The sequence below is a fragment of the Protopterus annectens genome, chromosome 5.part0 (genome assembly GCF_019279795.1).
Source record: "Protopterus annectens isolate FY-2018-M chromosome 5.part0, PAN1.0, whole genome shotgun sequence".
In the NCBI taxonomy this organism is placed as follows: Eukaryota; Metazoa; Chordata; order Ceratodontiformes; family Protopteridae; genus Protopterus; species Protopterus annectens.
In genome coordinates this window covers 631,606,486-631,625,760 of record NC_056735.1, presented here as the reverse complement: position 1 = coordinate 631,625,760, position 19,275 = coordinate 631,606,486, and the positions used below count along the sequence as shown (strand labels likewise).

The window sequence follows — 19,275 nt, the reverse complement described above, 5'->3', positions numbered from 1 at the left end:
CAGAAAGTAGTGATATGGGTGACTCATATCCCAGAGGTGTCAGTTACAGACAGTACTAGAGTGCTGTGCAGACACAGCATTCTTGCACTGCCAGAATGCTGTGCGAGCACATTGGCTTTCAGCTCTTGAAAATTGTAGACTTCTGTACCTTCTCTGTTGACATAACGCAGTTCAAAGACACCAAGTGGACTTTTATTGCTACATGTGCAGTCTGTGTCACCCAGTATTTTGGGAAAGTAGGAGATGTCATAAGTGCCATGTGCTAGTGGCTATCTCCCATGATTTTTTGGGGGAAACAGATGTGCTCATCCATGTATGGAAGTAGGGAATCAAGGAACATGCTGAGTATTCTGTACGCATACACTTGTAACATGCCCAGTATGGCTTCCTGCTTTTCTCCATGGCCCCTGATTATCTCTTGAAAGTCTTTGTTGCAGGTATGGCAAGTGCATGTCCACCACCACAGGAAATGGATGCATTTCTCTCGGTCCTTTTCACATGCAGTGCTTGTTAAACAACACTTTTATAATATCTCTGCCCATTCAAAAACAGTCTGCTGTCTTGTAACAAGTAATATGCTGAAAGAACTATGTTTGTATGCACTGTCACAACATTGTGCTCCTGGGTAAGAGGTAGAGGCAATTATTGAGAAATGCTGCTGCATGAACAGTGTTTCTGCTGCACATCTTTTGTTTGTGCAACTTCACAAAGTCCAGAGTTTTTTGACATGCCTCCTCCTCCTTACAACCTGTTTCCAGGTACACTGACTAGCATGTCGTCCACTCATTACACTGCGTGTCTTCATTTGCATGTCATTATAAGGTCATTTGCATGCACCTGTTCCTACACCGTTGTCATCGATAAGTAGTAATGCTAGCAGATAACATATAACATGCCTCTTATGAGTCTACTTCTCATGCAGTAGCACACGGTACACTGCAAAGTTTGTCTGTGACTTTGGTTTTCTATACCTTTCTGAACTGACTGTTCTATAATCTCAGCACTTCTCTTTTTATGAGCTAGTTAAGGATATCTTGCCTATGCCTTCTCTAATGGTGCAGTTAGCTTACAGTCACATGTACCAATCACCTAAGCTCATATCACAACAGTTCAGTTTGTCAGTTGCCCATGTTAGTGTTCCAAGACTCATGTATTGAGTAAAATCATGTAATCTATGTGTTACTGTTTAGTAGGTAAGACAGTCTCAAAGCCTGTTGGTGAAAGAGAAAGAGACAGGTTAGTGATTTTCTTTCTGTGATGTACAGCAACCTTAGGGTAAAAATAATAACAGGAAGCGCAGAAACGCTTTCCCCTCAAAAGTAACACGTTTTTATCTTTCATGTGGTCGTGTTATGACAAGCTTGAGTAAATGTTTTCCAAATTTAAGTGTGCTATATGAGAGGTTTTGTTGTCAATATTCTGTGATGCAAGCTTGGATGAGTTGAGGAGCTGGTATAGTTGCTATATGATGTCTGTAAATAGTGACTTGTAAAACCGTCTGGTAAACATTACCAATTCCTCTTCTGCTCTGGTGTAGCTTCTGATCTTTTGTTTCCCTGTTCTTTGTCTCCATTGATGTAAGAATTATAACCCTGTCATGTTTGCACGTATGATTCCCTGGACCAGGTATGGTCTTTTCCTCTTTAGGTTTCATTTTGCTTTTGCAGTTCATTTATTTGCTTGCCTTTGTTTGTTTGTTTGTTTGTTTAATTGGATAAGTGAGCTGTTCCTCCTTAGTCACGTTTCAAGCACAACCTGGGCAACAAAGGCAAGGTTAATTTCAGTATAGACAATTTAATGTAACCTGTTAGCATGACGGTATGAAGCTTGGGAAGAATGGAGTATCCAGAGAAAAAACACATAGGTACGGAAAGAACATAAAAATCTCCACACAAGACCGATAAGGATTGCTTGCCGAGCTGTGTGGAGCTGTGAGACAAAGATCTTACCATTAAGTCACTGTTGACAGTGCTGCTGCTCTCATTCCTTAACCCCCTCGTATATTTCTCTTTGTACACCTTTGTTTCAAATTGTGATGCAGAGATCTTGCTCACTTAGCTACAGTGTTGTTCTCATTGATTCTTGACCCATCTTATATTTTTTCTTCTGTCTGCCTTTGTTTCTGTAAGGTGTGAAAAATTAGCTGTTAGTATGGGCAGTGCCTCCAGATTACATACCTTAAGAGGTTTAGAAAATGAAGATGTACTTGAAGGTCTACAGATATTATAGGTACTTTATTCCCCTTGTATGCCAGTAGCTAATCTGAGTTGTTTTGTTAATTTAATTGTACATTTTCATCTGGTTAATAATCAAAACTTTGTTGCTATTCTTTTAGAATTCCTACAATGACACAGATGTGAAGTTGCGATTTATGACTGCCATGCACAGTATTGCCAGATTCACTGCTAAAGATGTAACCACAGCTTTTGACCTTTCCAAGTTTAAAACAGCATGCGATCTAGGAGGTTTGCATTTTTGTTAATCGTTTAACATAATATTTTACAAAAAGAGTTGAAATGTTTTTGTTTTTTCTCTTTTTTTTGTTAGGAAGTGTTGCTACATTCATTAGATTTCTTTTTTTTTTTTGTCTTGGCAGACTTCTTAATAATACTTTAACATGTAATACTAAAAAAGTCTTAAAGTCACAACCATGGTTATTTTAGAATGGACTGATTGCAGTAAGTACACAAGTAATCTCAGCATTTATAGGTTCATGGGTTTATAGACTAAGTACTTAGCTAGCTGCCATTGTAGACCATTTTAAGCCTAATTTCTTGTACTTGTTTTAAAATGTATTACTGGAGCTTTTCTCCTCGGGTCTCCACTGAAAATGGGCCACAAGCCCAGTTGGACAAACCCGGTTAACAAATGTCAATAAATAAATAAAGGTGAGAAACAAGCCCTGTACTTTGTTACTCCGAGGTAAACACCTTAACTGTTGTACCAACCCCAACCCCTAAGGGTTTATTTTCATTATTTACCCTTTAGACTTAAATATGCTGGGCACAAGCATCTTTCATGGCAGACAGCATTCACAAGCAGTTTAGTTTTCAGCTAGTAAACTCAAAGGCAAAAATGTTGTTAAAAAACATGATGCAAAATACAGGTGTTAACATTAAAGTAGTAAAAACAACCCAGCTATTTCTGAACTGTTTTATGTGCTTCAGAAAAGCAGCTTCACATGACTGGAAAATACTTTTCACTGGACAATGTGGGATACTATCATGCTACTGATACAGATCCAAAAGCGGTGACATCAGCACTAACCCTTGAGGCAGTTGCTGTTTGATTTCAAGCAGATACTCAGTTTGAACAATGCCATTAAAGGCAGAGCTCAAATTAAGTATTTTTGAGTTTCTGCTTTTTCATCTTACGTTGTTTTCCTGTGTTCTGCAACTAACAATAAAACACCCTGCCTGTATTCATAGAATCTGTATTCATAGAATCTCTGAAATTTACATATTGGCTATGACTTTCTAAAGGAATGATTTATAGATTTAAAAATGTATTAACTTGGTGGTCCTCACTAACATCGCCAGAATTGCCTTGTTTTCCCTGGAAAGACCTGGAATAGAAATCATGCCACATTCACCAGATCCATTGGCATACCTCTCAACTTGGAAACATCAAAAGTCTGGACAAAGGCCCATGAAAAATAGGTACAAATATGTATACTGATTAACATAAAATTTGCATACATAATTATGTGACTTGCCCACTCCGATGGAATTGTGGGATATCGGCTTTCAAACGCAAAATGAAGAACAAACAACCAAAATATGGTCTCAGACACCCAAACCCTGTAGTAAATGGTAACCATTTAATGTGTAGCAAAGATGTTCCCTGGGAAGGGCAAAGATTATGAACCTTAGGATTTTGTTTTCAGTGACTTGCAGTATGTGGGTTTTATGGTAAAAGTAGGGCATTTATTGGTAGGCAATATTCTAATCTTAGAAAAGGATATTATAGTTTGCTAGGACCTCCAAAAGTCATTATTCATGGCCTACTGATCAGTGGTGTAGCTACAGTTTCAAATAAAACAACTGGCAGAGAAACCAAAAGATGAAATAAGCAAAGCTTCAAAGAAATAGCGTAACCAGTAGATTTTAATATCCGCTTTCGTCCTAGGACTTCATCAGAATAATTAAGACTTGAAAATTCACATTTAAATACAATATAGCAAATTAGTCACAATAACTGATTGGTCAAACAATTAAACAATTAAAAACATTGTTAATAGAAAAATATTGAAGAGCTGATATGTGAATTAAAAACATTAGTATATGTTTTATACAAAAAAACTAGAAATAGATGTTTTGTCTTTGTCAATATTGTACAAATCATTTTTTAAAAAACATTTGATGTTAACTGCATCATTCAACCCAGGATTTTTGTCAGCATGTAATTTAATCTGCCAACTAGCTTCTCTCTGTTCTACTAACTTTTTAAAATCACCCCCTCTCAAATCAGAATGAACTACCTCTAACACTGTAAACAAGAATTTTTTAAAATTCGAACATTGAATGGAATGTCTGAAGAGAGCACTATTTTCATTTTTAGTTTTAATATTATATACATGTTCCACTATACGTGTATGTAGGCTCCTTGTAGTCATCCCTACATAAAATGCAGGGCATGAACTACAGAGGCTTAAATAAACTACACCTTTGGTCTTACATGTTACGTATTCAGGAACAGAGAAAGTAAGGTCTGTACTTTCTAACATGATCATAGGTCCTTTAGCTATAAACCTGCAGGTGCTACAGTTATTGCAAGGAAACATACCCTTAACCATAGAACATTGGGGTCCTATTCTAGTAGAGTGTTGTTCTAGTGCTTTTTTGATGTTAAATGAATTTCTATACACAAAAGAAGGTTTATTACCTACCACCTCATATAAATCAATAATTGAGTTTGCCTCCCTTCCCCCATAAAATCATGGTTGAATGTGGCCTCCCCGTATATAGCCGTCCCCCCTGCAGCCATTCCAATGTCCCATTACTTGGCTATTTTGCCCCATTTACCATAAACACTGTAATGTGCATATTGCTTTACTTCTACGATGATTTGGATTTCATTTAAACGTTTTATTTAACATTTTACATCACAAAGACTAATAGACATCTGCTAAACAAAGCAACGCAGTCTCACAATGAAAACAAACTTAGCATTAAAACTCTGCCCTTGAAACTCACATTCATTGAAACAGCATTGAAACCCACATTCAAAGAAAATGCATCTGGCCAGTGGCAGATAAAGTTTATCTTTGGACTGTTTTCAAGTCATAGGCCCCTTGCACATGAAACATACATGTGTTCTTTGATACACCTTCCTTTTTCTTCATCTTCTTTCGGCTGCTCCTGTCAGGGGTCGCCGCAGCAGATCAACTGTTTCCATTTCTTCCTGTCCTCTGTATCTTGCTCTGTCACACCAACCACCTGCATGTCCTCTCTCATCACATCCATAAACCTTATCTTAGGCCTTTCTCTTTTCCTGTTACCTGTCAGCTTCATCCTTAGCATCTTTTTCCCAATATACTCTGCATCCCTCCTCAGCACATGTCCAAACCATCATAATCTTGCCTCTCTGGCTTTGTCTCCAAACCTTCCAACCTGGGCTGACCCTCTAATATACTTATTCCTAATCCTGTCCATCCTCGTCACACCCAGTGCAAATCTTAACATCTTCAGCTCTGCCACATCAAGCTTTGACTCCTGCCTTTTTGTCAATGCCACTGTCTCCAACACATATAACATACACCTTCCTGATTGCATTAAATTATATTCTTTGTATAATACAGTACAGTTGTTAGAGGGCATTTTAAATTTGTTGTTTTGGACATATTTCCAGTAAACAGTGAAACAAAATGCATGCACCAATAATGACAAAACTGCCCAATTCAGAACATTTCCATCGTAAAATCTTCTCAAACTTCTGCAGTCCACCAGTATCAGTAAATATGTACAGCCTCTGCAGAAGTAAGAGTCATCTAAATAATTCCACATTAAAGAGATCTGTAACTAATGAAGAGGTTGTTGCTAGCAAACAACTTTATATTTCATTGTTTTGTCTACAAATAAACTACCTGTTGCCCTTGAGGAATAAATTGCCTATGTTACATTAAAAATGATAAGCTAGTAATATTGCAATAGGGAATGGATGGCAAACTAATAACAGGTTCATAGTTACTAGTTATCGCCAGCAAAGAGGACATTCTCAGGACTGCGGCATCCACTCCCTTTAAAAGTACAACACAGTACAGTATTAGCAATGCATCTACATACTGTGGGAGTAGAACCTACAGCCTTCTGCATCAAAAGCAAGTATTTAATCTGTTATGCTATTAACAATGCAAGCAGACTCATGATAAACAGCACTAAAGTTCTCTTCCCCTGAAGCTAGGCTCCTTGTAAAACCTACTCGACATTCAACTGTATCTCTCAACTTTGCAGCACAAGAAATCTGTAAAAAGCCAAAATTTATTTGGGGGGGGGGCAAAAGCTTAAAAAACAGGGACACATTTTAAACATTGCTTGTATCATCTTGGAAAGTTGCTAGAATAAAATGTGTTACCACCATGCATTTCACTCCCAAGTCTTGAACCTGGGACCCTGTGCACTACAGTCAGAGCAACATAACACTAAGCCAGATCAGCAGTTTTCCTGAAAGATAGGAGGACTGAAAATTAAATGGCTGTCATTTAGGGAATTCAGTTATCACCATAGCTCTCAGCCTCTTAGCACAAAGCCAGTAATGGGGGAATACAACCCCCAAACATATTTAGTGAATTCAGTTCTCACCATAGCTCTCAACTTCTTAACACAAAAAACCTGGACAAAGCCAATAATGAGGGAATACAGCCACAAAAATAGGGACACATTTCAAATATTGATCTTATAAACTTAGAAAATTGCTAGAATAAAAGGTTTTGTGTTACCTTGTGTTTTCTAAAGAATATGAAGTCTGAAATTCAAATGCTTGTCATTATTTAGTGAATTAAATCCTTCACTGATTTGCCACAAAAATCCAGAAAACCACAGATTTTATGAGGAACAGAACAAAAATATGAGGCAAAAATCTGGAAAGCTTTCACAAATGGTGGTGGGTAGGGAATTCAGGCTCTTGTTATCTGTACTCAAGGTACAGTGTTTGATCCTGAGTAGTTCTAGCCAGTAGGTATATTCAACTGGAGCATTTTACATACACACACACACATGCGCGTGCACACTTCTTTCTCAGCACAAAAATACCTCTGAACAGACTAGAACCACAATTAACTTCCTTCTCAGCACAATAACAGACTCTGTTCCTTCTCAGCACAAGAACGGCTTGCTCAGCACAACAGTAATAAACTAAAATACTTCCGAACAGCTTGCTCAGCACAATAATAAAGTAAAATACTTCTGAACACCTTTCGTAAAATACCTCAGCAGCATAACCATTTCTACTTGCTTGTTCTGTTCCTGGAACCACCATTAACTTCCTTCAAAGCACAGCAATGGCTTGCTCAGCACCATAACAGACTCTGCTCCTTCTCAGCACAATAACAGACTCAGCTCCTTCTCAGCACAATAACAGACTCTGCTCCTTCTCAGCACAATAACAGACTCTGCTCCTTCTCAGCACAATAACAGACTCTGCTCCTTCTCAGTACAATAACAGACTCTGCTCCTTCTCAGCACAATAACAGACTCCGTTCCTTCTCAACACAAGAATGGCTTGGAATGGAACCACCATTAAGAGCCTCGTGGCTTGGCTGGAGCAGCCGGAAATGCCTAACACATGTTATGTTGAACCCTTGAGCTCAATTCCGACAGGCTGTTCACGGAGCTGATGTCATCATGCACATGATGGCATCAGCTCAAAAAAGCAAAAACAAAATAAAAAAAAAAAGCCAGGAAATTCGGACAGTAAGGGATGCCACTCAGGAATTGTGGCACCCCATTGTTTGGACCTCAAAACCGGTAAAAACCGAGAAATTCGGTACAGTTGAAAGGTATGTCCATTGGAGTAAAGACTGAGTCAGGTAACCCAGGTATGATTAACAGCTTGTATAGGAAAGGAAAGATGAGACTTAGCCTGCTTGCTTTTTCTCACCAGGAACATGTATGCATATACTCTGTTAATGGTTGAAGTTGTGCAGGAGACTGATGTTAACATAGGGGAGTGTGCAGCCTGCAAGAGGGACAGAGCCAACTGATTATGTTGCATGTTGAGGTGTAGATCTACATTGCCAAGGCCCATTGCATGCCAACCCCTTGTTTATGATTGAGCATGTGTAAGGGATGCAAGAACTTAATTTGAATCCCTGATATCTCAATATATTGATTACAGTCCCCTCTCATGCCTTGCATGGTTCTCCCTCCCCTGAGAATAAATGAACTGAAGGACTCTTACTCAGAGAAAATGAACATGTCCGTAGAGGTGCCAGGAAAGTAGGGCTTGATCAGCATGCGACACCCGCCTAGAAAATGCCATATTCAGTTTAATGCAGTTTTACTTCAACAAAGAAAACCAGTACTCATAAATATATTTATATTTGGTTAAATAACTACTGACCTTTGTATTTTTTATGCTAGGTATGTAATCTTGTCTGCCTGGTGTTTCATATGTAATGAAAAAATACTTGTCACTTTACATGATGACTTTAATGGATTTATATGGATTGTCATATGTGAAATTCCCATTCTTGTCTTCATTTTCTTTTTTACCATCCTTCATTGTGTCAATGTTTCAGCTTTCCATCTGTCTTTGTGTGTCCATATTTTGAGTATGCCATATTGAGAGTAGAAAATTCAGCTAAATGCCATCAGGCCAAATCATGAATTTGACAAAGGAGCAGAAAGTTTGCACAAAGAATGGAGGTGCTGCATGTGAGACTGGTACAATCTTCCAGCCACAAAAAGAAAAAGAAAAATATTGTTAAGCAACTTTTGCCACAACTTATGTGGCAAATATTAGGGCTTATATAGGTCCTAGGGCCAATAGCCTAGTACTTACCTATGAACAGCTGCCTGATGAAATGCCTCAGCCACAGCTGGGTGATTCTGCTGTGGCTAAAGCTGGTTCCTCTGACCGCTTATGTTTTCCTCAAGTCCCGTTGGTGTAGTCCTTACAGCCATCATGGACCAAGGTTAGACACAGCCTGTGTAGCCATTGGAGTGCCCCTAACTGGCAAGGGTAAGCTGCTCCTATCAGTCTTGAGAGAAGGAGTAGGGAATGCCAGTCTGATTAGCCATAATGCTTTGTCCATCTGCCTGGAGGTTTTTGCTGGCAAAAATGCGTGTGTTCAGATTTTCCTGTGAAAAAGAAACAAAAACTTATTTCCTGTTTCAATTACGCAGGACAGGTGTAATTTACTGGGCCGATCTTAAGGCTTACTGTAGGCTGTTGACCCTTTCTTTATGGCTTCATCTGATAAAAGAAAAATGGATTCTTCGTTTTCTGAAGAGGTTCAAGACTTTGAACATCAAAATAATTCTGAAAACAGAGATTGTGTTGTGTTCACAGAATTCTCATTCAGATTCTGAGGAGAGTGTGGCTTTGGACACCACTTTTAAAGGATTCTTTCTCTGAAACAATTTGTAGAAGGAATCCTTTTTTTCAGTGGGAAAACAGTAATGTTTTTCAGTTCCTCATGAGTTATTTGTTAAAAATGGAATTTTCAGAACCTACTCCTGTTTCTCCTGTTCTGTTTGCTTTGGAAGATGTTTTTGTCACATCCTGCCATTTCCCTACATCCGAGTGATGCCTCCCGGCGCATCTGCAGTTAATGCCTACTGATGCCTCAAGGAGTCAAATATTGCTTGTTCATATTTGCATCAATAATTCCAAAACCGTGCTATGTACAAGGTTTTAAAATATTTCATCTTAAAGCTTGCACAATGGCAAACTCAACTGTGTTAATATTTGACATCAGTCTAGTGCAGGTAAAGAGCTATTAACTGTTGTTTTTATGATATTAATTTATGTAGATATAATTTTCCCCATTTTTTAAATATTTCAACAACCAAGTAACACAGACAGAACTCCTTAGCCTCTTATAAGAGCGCTCAGCTAGATGAATAAAATGCTGCTGACAGTATGTATGTAACTAAGTGGTTGCTGAGATATTGTAAGTTGTTCACAAAATATTACAAAAGTAATAGTTACTGTGTTTAGTGTGACTTATAAAATTCAGTTTAAGACCTAGAACCTAAAGAATATTACCATTATAAAAATAGCTTATGTTGAATGGATTGCTATTTATACTTCCTTCATAACCCCTTTGGTTCCAGAGATATGAACATTTGTTTGAAATGTGAGGACATAATTTGATTCTTTCAAAAGGCTTAGGCGCTGCCCATTGGAAGTTACAGTACAAACTTCCTGAGCTCCATTGGAGTGAATGAGTTAACAGACATCCTGCTGTGACCACAAGAAAGCATGTAGACTTTGTAAAGTGCCTCAGTTTTTTACATTTTTCTACACTCATTCCAAATCTGACCCAGCAGATATTGCTTTAGTGAATCCAGCTGTTGCTAAATATGTATGGTTAATAGTAATCCCTCTCCTTCTGGTATGGATGGGAAGGCTTTTGATAAATGTGGGGAAAAAGTATATTCTTCTGAAACACTAGATGTTAAGTTGTCAATCTCGCCTTCATTCTTGCTTGATGGGTTCGGAGCCGATCCCTCGGCTCCGACTCGGCACTTGCTAAGCTCGAGAGTCTCTTTTACCAGCTCGAGGCAGCCCCATATCCCATGATGCAAGGCAGTAAGTACCCAGATCTCGTTTGCCGCTTCGCTTAGGAGGTCTTCTTTTTGCCAGCTCCTGGTAAGTTGTTCACTTTTGTGAGTTTAAGCCCCTTTAGTCTAAAAAACTTTATATATATAGTTTTAACTCTAGTTTATACCTTTTCTGACAGAAATTTCCTGTCTCCGTTAATTTTTAGTTAGTCTATCTTAAAACCCTATCCCATCCCCCCCCTGTTAGGGTGTGTGTGTATTGGTTTTATACAATACCTTTTTGGTATTTTATTTAAGCTAATTTTGACTGGTGTGTGTGTGTGTGTTTGTCGGCACCATGTCAAAGGAGAGGGTCTCAGGTTTTAAGAAGTGTGACTCGTGCTGTCAGAAAATGTCTCTGACAGACGGTCACACTTCTTGCCTGTATTGTCTGGGCCCTCTTCACCTGCAGGACTCCTGTGCTATTTGTCACTCCTTCAGCCAGAGAGTCCTGCAGGAGAGACATAACAAACTGGTTCTTAGGGGCCTTCTTAAGCCGGAGGGCTCTCCGGCTAAGTCGGCTCCACCAAAACCAGCAAAAGTTTCCAAGGCCCAGGCTTCTGTTTCTAAGCCTGCGGCCTCGGCTCCGACTTCGCATTGAGTCGAGATCGGCTCCGGCTGGAGCCGATTCTGGCTTGATAAAGCCTTCGGCACCGATGGCTATCGGTGCCGAAACTGTATTGTCCACTTCGATGTCGGCTCCGATCGGCTCCAACACCCATGTGGCACAGGCATCGGTGTCAGCTCCGATCGGCTCCGACACCGTTACTTTGGTGGCTGTATCGGCTCCGGCTGGAGCCGATACATCGAGGCGTTCTGTCGGCTCCGAGAAGTCAGCGCCGACAGGATCTGTAGTATCGGCTCCAATGGCTCATTCCAGGAAGAGGTCGAGGTCTCCTTCCTTGGAGCCGATACTTTCGGCTCCGGCTTCACCTCTTCTATCGGAACGGAGCCATCGGAGCCGATCTTCAAGGTCATCCAGGTTGTCAGATCATGACCTAGAGAGTGGTCAGTAGATTACTCAAGTCACAGGTACTGGCCCAAATGTTACACAGTCCGTCTCAGCAGACGACTGTTGGTCCACACCCCATTACAGTTCCTCCTTCAACTGTACCCCAGAGCTTGGAGTTGGAGTCTTCGGGCATGGTTACTGCTACGGCTGGAGGACGGATACCCCCTTCTGTTCCTTCAGCCTCTACTCTTATCTCCTCTTCCTTAGAGGGATTCGGTGGTCGGGCTTCCATGGTCTCCTCCGAGGGGGTGAGTGGCATCGGACCCTTGTCCGAGCCCGCTCTTCCCCTTGGAGCCTCGGCCTTGGTGAGCTCGGCTCCGACATCTGCCTCGGAGGCTTCCCTTTCGGTGGTCCCTGGAGTTCCTAGCTCTTCGGAGCGGGTTCTCTCGGACCTGCCTGGGAGGGGAGCATTTGAGGTGATGAAGAGTGTACTGGCCACTGGTATCAGTCAGCAGTCTGTTCCCGTAGCTCCTCCCTCTATAGTACCTGTTGACATCTCTGCCACTTCTCTTGCTACAGGACCCAGAGATCCTCCGCCTCAGGTTTCCCCATTGGGAATTTCCCCCTCTTCCGAGGATTCTCCTGATGTTTCGGGAGATCCTCCTAGGAAGAGGACTTGTAAGAGGAAGCATGTAGACTCCCGAGTCTGTCACCCGGATACTGACTTTGATGAGTCAGAGGGATCCCTAGATCCCCTCTGAGGATGTCTCCTTCTCAGACATCCTAGAACTTCTGAAACAGAGGGGAAACTGGCCCACCAACAATCCCTCTGAGGATGAGTCAGTATACCTAGAGGCGTTTGGATCTCGGCCCTCCACCTCCTGGGTATCTCCGCCTTTCGACCCCCTTATGCAGGTGATTGCACGAAAGGCGTGGGCAGCTCCTGACTCTGTAGAGCCAGTCCCTAGGAGGCCTTCTAAATTTATCACTGCCCCGAGCGACAAACAATTCCTTACTAAGGGTGTCCCCGCTGATGCCATGGTGGTGGCTGCGGCCACCAAAAAGGAACTTGCAGATCCTTCCGTGCCCGTCCATCCTCCTAATAAGGACTCTAGGACCATGGATAGGTACGGTAAGCGGATGTTTTCATCAGCGACCTTTGCTATGCGTTCGCTGAATTACCTATGTCACTTCACCAGACTCCAAAGGGATATCCTGAAGGAGCTGGGGGAAGTAGTTCAGGATCCTACAGCTGCAGGGGCTCAAGAAAAAATTGCTTCTCAGCTAGGAACCTTCAATTCCATTGCAAACTCCTCCATGCGGCTAATATTTTATGCTGCGGATGGAGCGAGTAGAGCCGCAGGCACAGGTGTGGCTCTTAGACGCCAAGCCTGGATGCGGCTATGTGATTTTGCGGATCCCTTTAAGGCGTCCTTCACAAATTCTCCCTTTGATGGGTCAGCTTTGTTTGGCCCTCAGGTGAAGGAAACCTTGACCAGGTGCGAGCAGGACGGCAAGACTCTTTCTGCTGTGGGAGTCCGTTTTTCCACCCCTTCTAGGCCTTATCCCAAAGGACAGAAGGGTGGGAAGATGTGGTTCCGTAAATCCCAAGGAGTCACGCCGGATTCACGTGGTCAGTTTACCCCTAGAGGCAGAGGGGGTAACAATAACAGACGCCGCTCTAGAGGCAGAGGGGTCCAAAACCAGGGAAACAGGGAGCCTCTCTCTGACAAGCCCTTTCAGCATCCCTGAGGTGTTGCCCGGCTGTCCCTCCTTGGAGGCAGTCGGGGGAAGATTATCACTGTACCCAAAAGCCTGGCATTCCCTCACTCGAGACAGATGGGTACAGTCGATCATATCCAAGGGTTACATAATTCCTTTCGAGGAAAGTCCTTTCCCCTCAAATTCCCTTCCAGATGTACCACCCGGTGTAAGGGACATTGCAGAGTTAGAAATCGCAAAACTACTGCAAAAAAGAGCCATTCAGCCAGTTACAATAGACCATTCAGAGCCCGGAATCTACTCAAGGTTCTTTTTGGTCCCCAAAGAGACGGGAGAGTGGAGACCAAGATTGGATCTCAGCAGACTCAACAAGTCTGTCAAGAAGACAAGATTCGAATGGTCACTCTTCAGTCAATTCTGCCCTTCTTACAGAAGGACAACTGGATGTGCTCAATAGATCTTCAGGATGCGTACTATCATATCAAAATTCACAGACGCTCCAGGAGATTTCTCCGCTTTCGGCTGGGGTCCAGTCATTTCCAGTTCAGAGCCCTGCCCTTTGGTCTCACTACAGCCCCCAGAGTGTTCACCAAATGCATGGCAGTGGTCACGGCTCACCTGAGACGTCAAGGATTCCAGGTGTTTCCGTATCTCGACGACTGGCTCCTGTCAGCCACCACCAGACATCAGCTTATACAAGCCAGGGATTACACAATAGACCTTTGTTCTCATTTGGGCATCTCAATCAACTTCGAAAAGTCATCCTTATCGCCCTGCCAGTCTATTACCTTCATAGGCGCAAACTTAAACACTGTTCGGATGTCAGCTACCCTTACAGAACAAAGAGTTTCAGACATTCAGACTCATGTCAGGATCATTCTGGCCAGCAAGAAAATACAGGCCAGAATGGTTCTGAAGGTATTAGGTCTCATGGCTGCGGCCATTACACTTCTTCCCCTGGCTCGATTCTACATGCGCCTTCTTCAATGGATGCTGTTCACACAGTGGTCATACCAGCATCTTCCAATGCGTCACCAGATTCTGGTGACACAAACATGCAAAGAACATCTTGCTTGGTGGATCACATCGTCTCAGGTTCACCAAGGCAGGTGCTTTGTACCTCCGTCCCCGATAGCCACTGTCACCACGGATGCCTCCCTGATCGGGTGGGGGGGTCATTATCAGGGCAGGATGGTTCATGGGACGTGGCAACCGTTCGAGTACCATCTGCACATAAATGTCCTGGAGATGAGAGCAGTGCTTTTAACGTTGCAAGCCCTCAACGACTTTCTTCCCGTAGGGACAATTGCAGTCCACACAGACAACATGTCTGTAGTTTGGTATATCAACAAACAGGGCGGAACCAAGTCCTACCCCTTGTGTCGAGAAGCGCTCAGACTTTGGCAATGGGCGATCTCCTCTCATCGGTTTCTGGTAGCAACGCATATCCCTGGGAAAACCAACATTATAGCGGACAGATTGAGCAGAGCTATCCTCATGCCTCACGAGTGGTCTCTCAAGCAATCTATAGCGGAAGAGATTTTTCTGGAATGGGGTCGTCCATGTTGCGATCTTTTGCTACTCCCCAAAACAGCAAATGTCCAGACTTCTTCAGCCTCTTCCTCTATCAGGCCATCCCCCAGAGACGCTCTGACCCAGGATTGGCCCCAGGGACTTCTTTATGCCTTCCTCCATTTCCTCTGATCCCTCAGGTGATCCAGAAAGCTACCGTTTTGAGAGCCAAATTGATTCTCATTGCCCCTTACTGGCCTCGACAAGTTTGGTTCCCGTTCCTCCATCATCACCTTTTGGTGCAGCCGTGGCATCTGGACCCAGTGCCAGATCTACTGATTCACCAATCCGGTCAGCTGCATCGGTCAATCCCTTCTCTCAACCTCACAGCATGGTTGCTCCACTTCCTTCCTTAGCCAGGCTTCCTTTGATCTCTAACCCAGTTAGAGACATCATTGTAGCTTCACTAAAATCCTCTACCAGGAGGATTTACACAAGCAAATGGAAACGTTTCTCTTATTGGGCTAAGGCCCAAAATATTGATCCTTTTACTGCCCCTGTTCAGGCAGTCCTGGACTTCTTAGCAGAGATTTTTCATGCAGGCTCCTCTTCTTCCACAGTCAGAGTTCAATTGGCTGCTATTTCCAATTTTCATGTCGGGATAGCAGATCATAATATTATGTCCCATAGGCTCTGCAGGGCCTTCTTGAAAGGAATTTTCCTACTAAAACCTCCAATCAGGAATCCTCCTCCTCAGTGGGATCTAAATTTAGTGCTGACATCCTTGATTCTTCCCCTTCGAGCCAGCTGTTTCTTGTTCCCTGAAATATCTTTCTTGGAAAACTTTATTCCTAGTAGCTATTACATCTGCCAGGAGGGTGTCTGAACTTCATGCTCTTCGGTTCGACCCCCTATTTGGTTTTCACAAAGACAGAGTATCTTTGAGAACTAATCCAACCTTTTACCTAAGGTCGCTTCAAAGAACAATCTGAATCAATCCATTGATCTCCTGTATTTTTTCCTAACTATTCAGATAGAGCTGAACAAAAGCTACATTATCTTGACGTCCACCGTCAACTTAGATATTATTTGGACAGAACAAAAAAATTTAGAAAATCTGATCAACTTTTTGTTTCCTATGCGGATAATAAAAAGGCCTTCCTGTTTCTAAAGTGACTTTGTCCAGATGGCTTTCTTCGGTCATCACTGAAATTTATACTCTCAGGGGAAAACAGCTGTGCTCAAAACCTAAAGCACATTCAACTAGGAGTTTAGCTACTTCTACAGCTTTTCAAGCTAGACTTCCTTTGGACACTATTTGTGCAGCTGCCACTTGGGCCACTCCTCACACTTTTGTTTCCCATTACAAATTGGACTTGGCCTCCAGGGACAGAGCCAGTTTTGGCTCTACAGTCCTCAAGAGTTTGTTCCATTGAGCCACCCAGGATAGAGGTGCTAGGACGGTCCCATCAAGCAAGAATGAAGGTGAGATTGACAACTTAACATTAAGAAGTTATGTACCTACCATAACGTTCCATGTTAGTTGTCTTCTCGCCTTCTTTCTTGCGACCCTCCCTCCTTCCCCCTGGCCTGGACAGACCTTGTATAAGAAACTGTTATGCTAAAGACCATTCAGACCTGGTCCTTTTTCCATCTGTAAGTTTCTTCTTCCTTTGGGAAGTATTTTATGCTTGGTATTATTGCCCTTTGGCAACAAACGAGATCTGGGTACTTACTGCCTTGCATCATGGGATATGGGGCTGCCTCGAGCTGGTAAAAGAGACTCTCGAGCTTAGCAAGTGCCAAGTCGGAGCCGAGGGATCGGCTCCGAACCCATCAAGCAAGAAAGAAGGCGAGAGAAGACAACTAACATGGAACGTTATGGTAGGTACATAACTTCTTATTTGTAGAATTCTCAGCTGCCAGGCTCATATATTAACGTTGCGCTTGATTCTTGTACGAATATGAAGAATATGTTTGTATCTTGTTTCCTGTTGTGAGAAGTTTGCTTATTGTAATTTGGTGTCTTGTGTGTCTCAAGTGACTGCCCACAATTATAAATGTGCTTATGATTCTCTTGATGCCACTTCATGGGCTGCTGCCATTGGAAATGTGATAAGGAATATGTCTCTCTACATTCTCAAAACCTTCCCAGAGGATGTCAAAAATGAGATTTTGAATTCTCCCTAGTTTTTGATCCCTCTCCTGCAGAGATCATTAAAAGGTATGATGAGAGAGGAAAGCTGATTCAAGGGTTCAGTCAGACATATCAGCCCTCTTTCTGTAAGTTTGCCAAAGTTTCAGTGCTCACTCCAGAACTTTCTTTGAAAATCAGAATAAACTGCTCCAGCAAGCTGTTGGAAAGCAAATGGTTAAAAAAAACAGTATCATGGAGGTTCTACAAAGAAAATAGGAACCCCTCAGAACAAAAGACTAAGCCTGAATGACTGTATGAAGGATTTCCAGCCCCCCCCTCCATCAGTCCCTTTAATCCTTCCAGAAAGTCTGAACCTCTGCTTCTCTTTTTGGCAACAGATTGTTTTAGACTGATGGGTTCTGAGACTAATCCATCAAGGTTAAAGATAGCAATATGAGTCTCTCCATCCCTTTCGGGGGATTCCTGAACTGCCAGATCAGACACTTCTTTACCTCCTGTCATTCGGTATATGCTTGCTCAGGAAGTGACAAAAGCTGTCCCTCCTCCTCAGGTAGCTGAAGAGTTTTATTCCGTGATGCTCCTGGTGCCAAAGAAAAAAGATTCTTGGAGACAGGTTCTGAATTTCTTTTTTGAATCAGTTTGTACTCCTTCATGCCCATTTGAGTTTTCTACTGGCCTTAGATCTAAAACATGTATATCTTCACTTTCCTGTATAGATACAGATTTCTGACGTCTCTCAAAGTTTTCTGTGTCTGGAACAGATCATCAATTCTCTGCATTACCCTTTTGTATATCTACTGCTTCAGTTATGTGCACAAAGTGTCTAGCTCCTGTGGTAGCCCATTGTGGACTGCAAGGTATTCACATTATTCCGTACTTAGACAATGTGCTTTTCTCTGCGGAGTTTATTTTAAAAAGTGTGAGGAATCTCTCAGTTGGGTAAGGGATCTCCTACACAGGCTAGGATTCCAAGAGACCATTCAGAAGTCTTATCTGACTCCTTCTCATGGGATTGTTCTCAATTCAAAAAGCTTTTCTTCCACAGTAAAAAAAAAAAAAAAAAAAAAAAAGGTCTATATATAGATCTATTCCTGAGTTTTTCCACTCAGAGTACTTTCTCTGCAAAGGAATTCTTCAGGATTGTGGGTTTCATGGTATCTGTGATACTCGTGATATGTCTTGCAAGACTCCACATGAGAAAAAACAATGGTATCTGAAATCTCTATGGTCCCCGCATCAGCATCTATAGACATTTCAAATTCCAGTTTTGTGATTTCTGAAAAGGGAGATTTTGTGGTGGAGTCACCAAATTTCTCAGAAGCCAAGTCTCCTATTCCAGCACAGTCAGTCACAACAAAACTCCTAAGACTTTGATTGGGGCATTGTCTTTGGGTGATAGATGTGTGGGAGATTTAGAACAAAAAAGACAGACAAAAACACACAAACATAAAAGAGATGTTAGCTCTTATAAATGTTCTAAATTATCTCAACTATCTGTAGTCTCCGGGACCTCTTCAAGTGTCTGCAGACAACACCACAGTAATGGGGTACTTAAACAAGCAATGAGTAACCAGATCATACCCACTGTGCAGCCTAACCATGGTAACCTGGGATATAACTTTTCATCACCATCTCACTATACAGGTGTCTTACCTACCATAAGAGCAAAACTGTGTGTCATACGAGCTGAGCAGGACCAGGACAGACCTTCACAAATGGAAACTGAATCAGGAGATCTTCCAAGAATTGATCCAGTTGTGGGGAGCACCTCAAATAGATTTATTTGCCTGGGCTCACAGCAATCAGGTAGCAAAATTCTGCTCCAGGACTCCATGTGAGTAAACCTAGAAAACAGGTGCTTTTTTTTTCTTTGGGCAGGAATGTTCATGTATGATTTTCCACCCTTTCCACTAATACCCAAGGTCATTCTAAAGATTCAAAAGGACTCTGCAAAAGATAATTGTGGTGACTCCCTTCTGGCTCAGATGACAGTGGATCCAGTGTTTTCTTTACTATGCAAGCTCACCTGTGGGATTATCAGATCCAGCTTAGATCCAAGACCAGCCATTTCCAAAATACTTCAGCTCCACCTCTGCCTCCTCTACTCATAATGCCTAGTACTGACAGAATAATCTCTGATCTTCTTTACTGCCTTTCAGGATTGC

At 42.1% G+C, this 19,275-nt stretch overlaps 1 protein-coding gene across 5 annotated transcripts in view; it reads left to right on the top strand.

Moving 5' to 3' along the window:
• ASMTL (acetylserotonin O-methyltransferase like) overlaps positions 1 to 19,275 on the top strand; it is a 1,454,724-nt gene that overhangs the window by 1,064,162 nt on the left and 371,287 nt on the right. For all 5 annotated transcript variants that reach the window (XM_044072474.1, XM_044072476.1, XM_044072473.1 and 2 more), the window contains one exon: positions 2,336 to 2,465. In XM_044072474.1, coding sequence (XP_043928409.1) covers positions 2,336 to 2,465 — 130 coding nt within the window. The remainder of the gene's footprint in view (positions 1 to 2,335; positions 2,466 to 19,275) is intronic.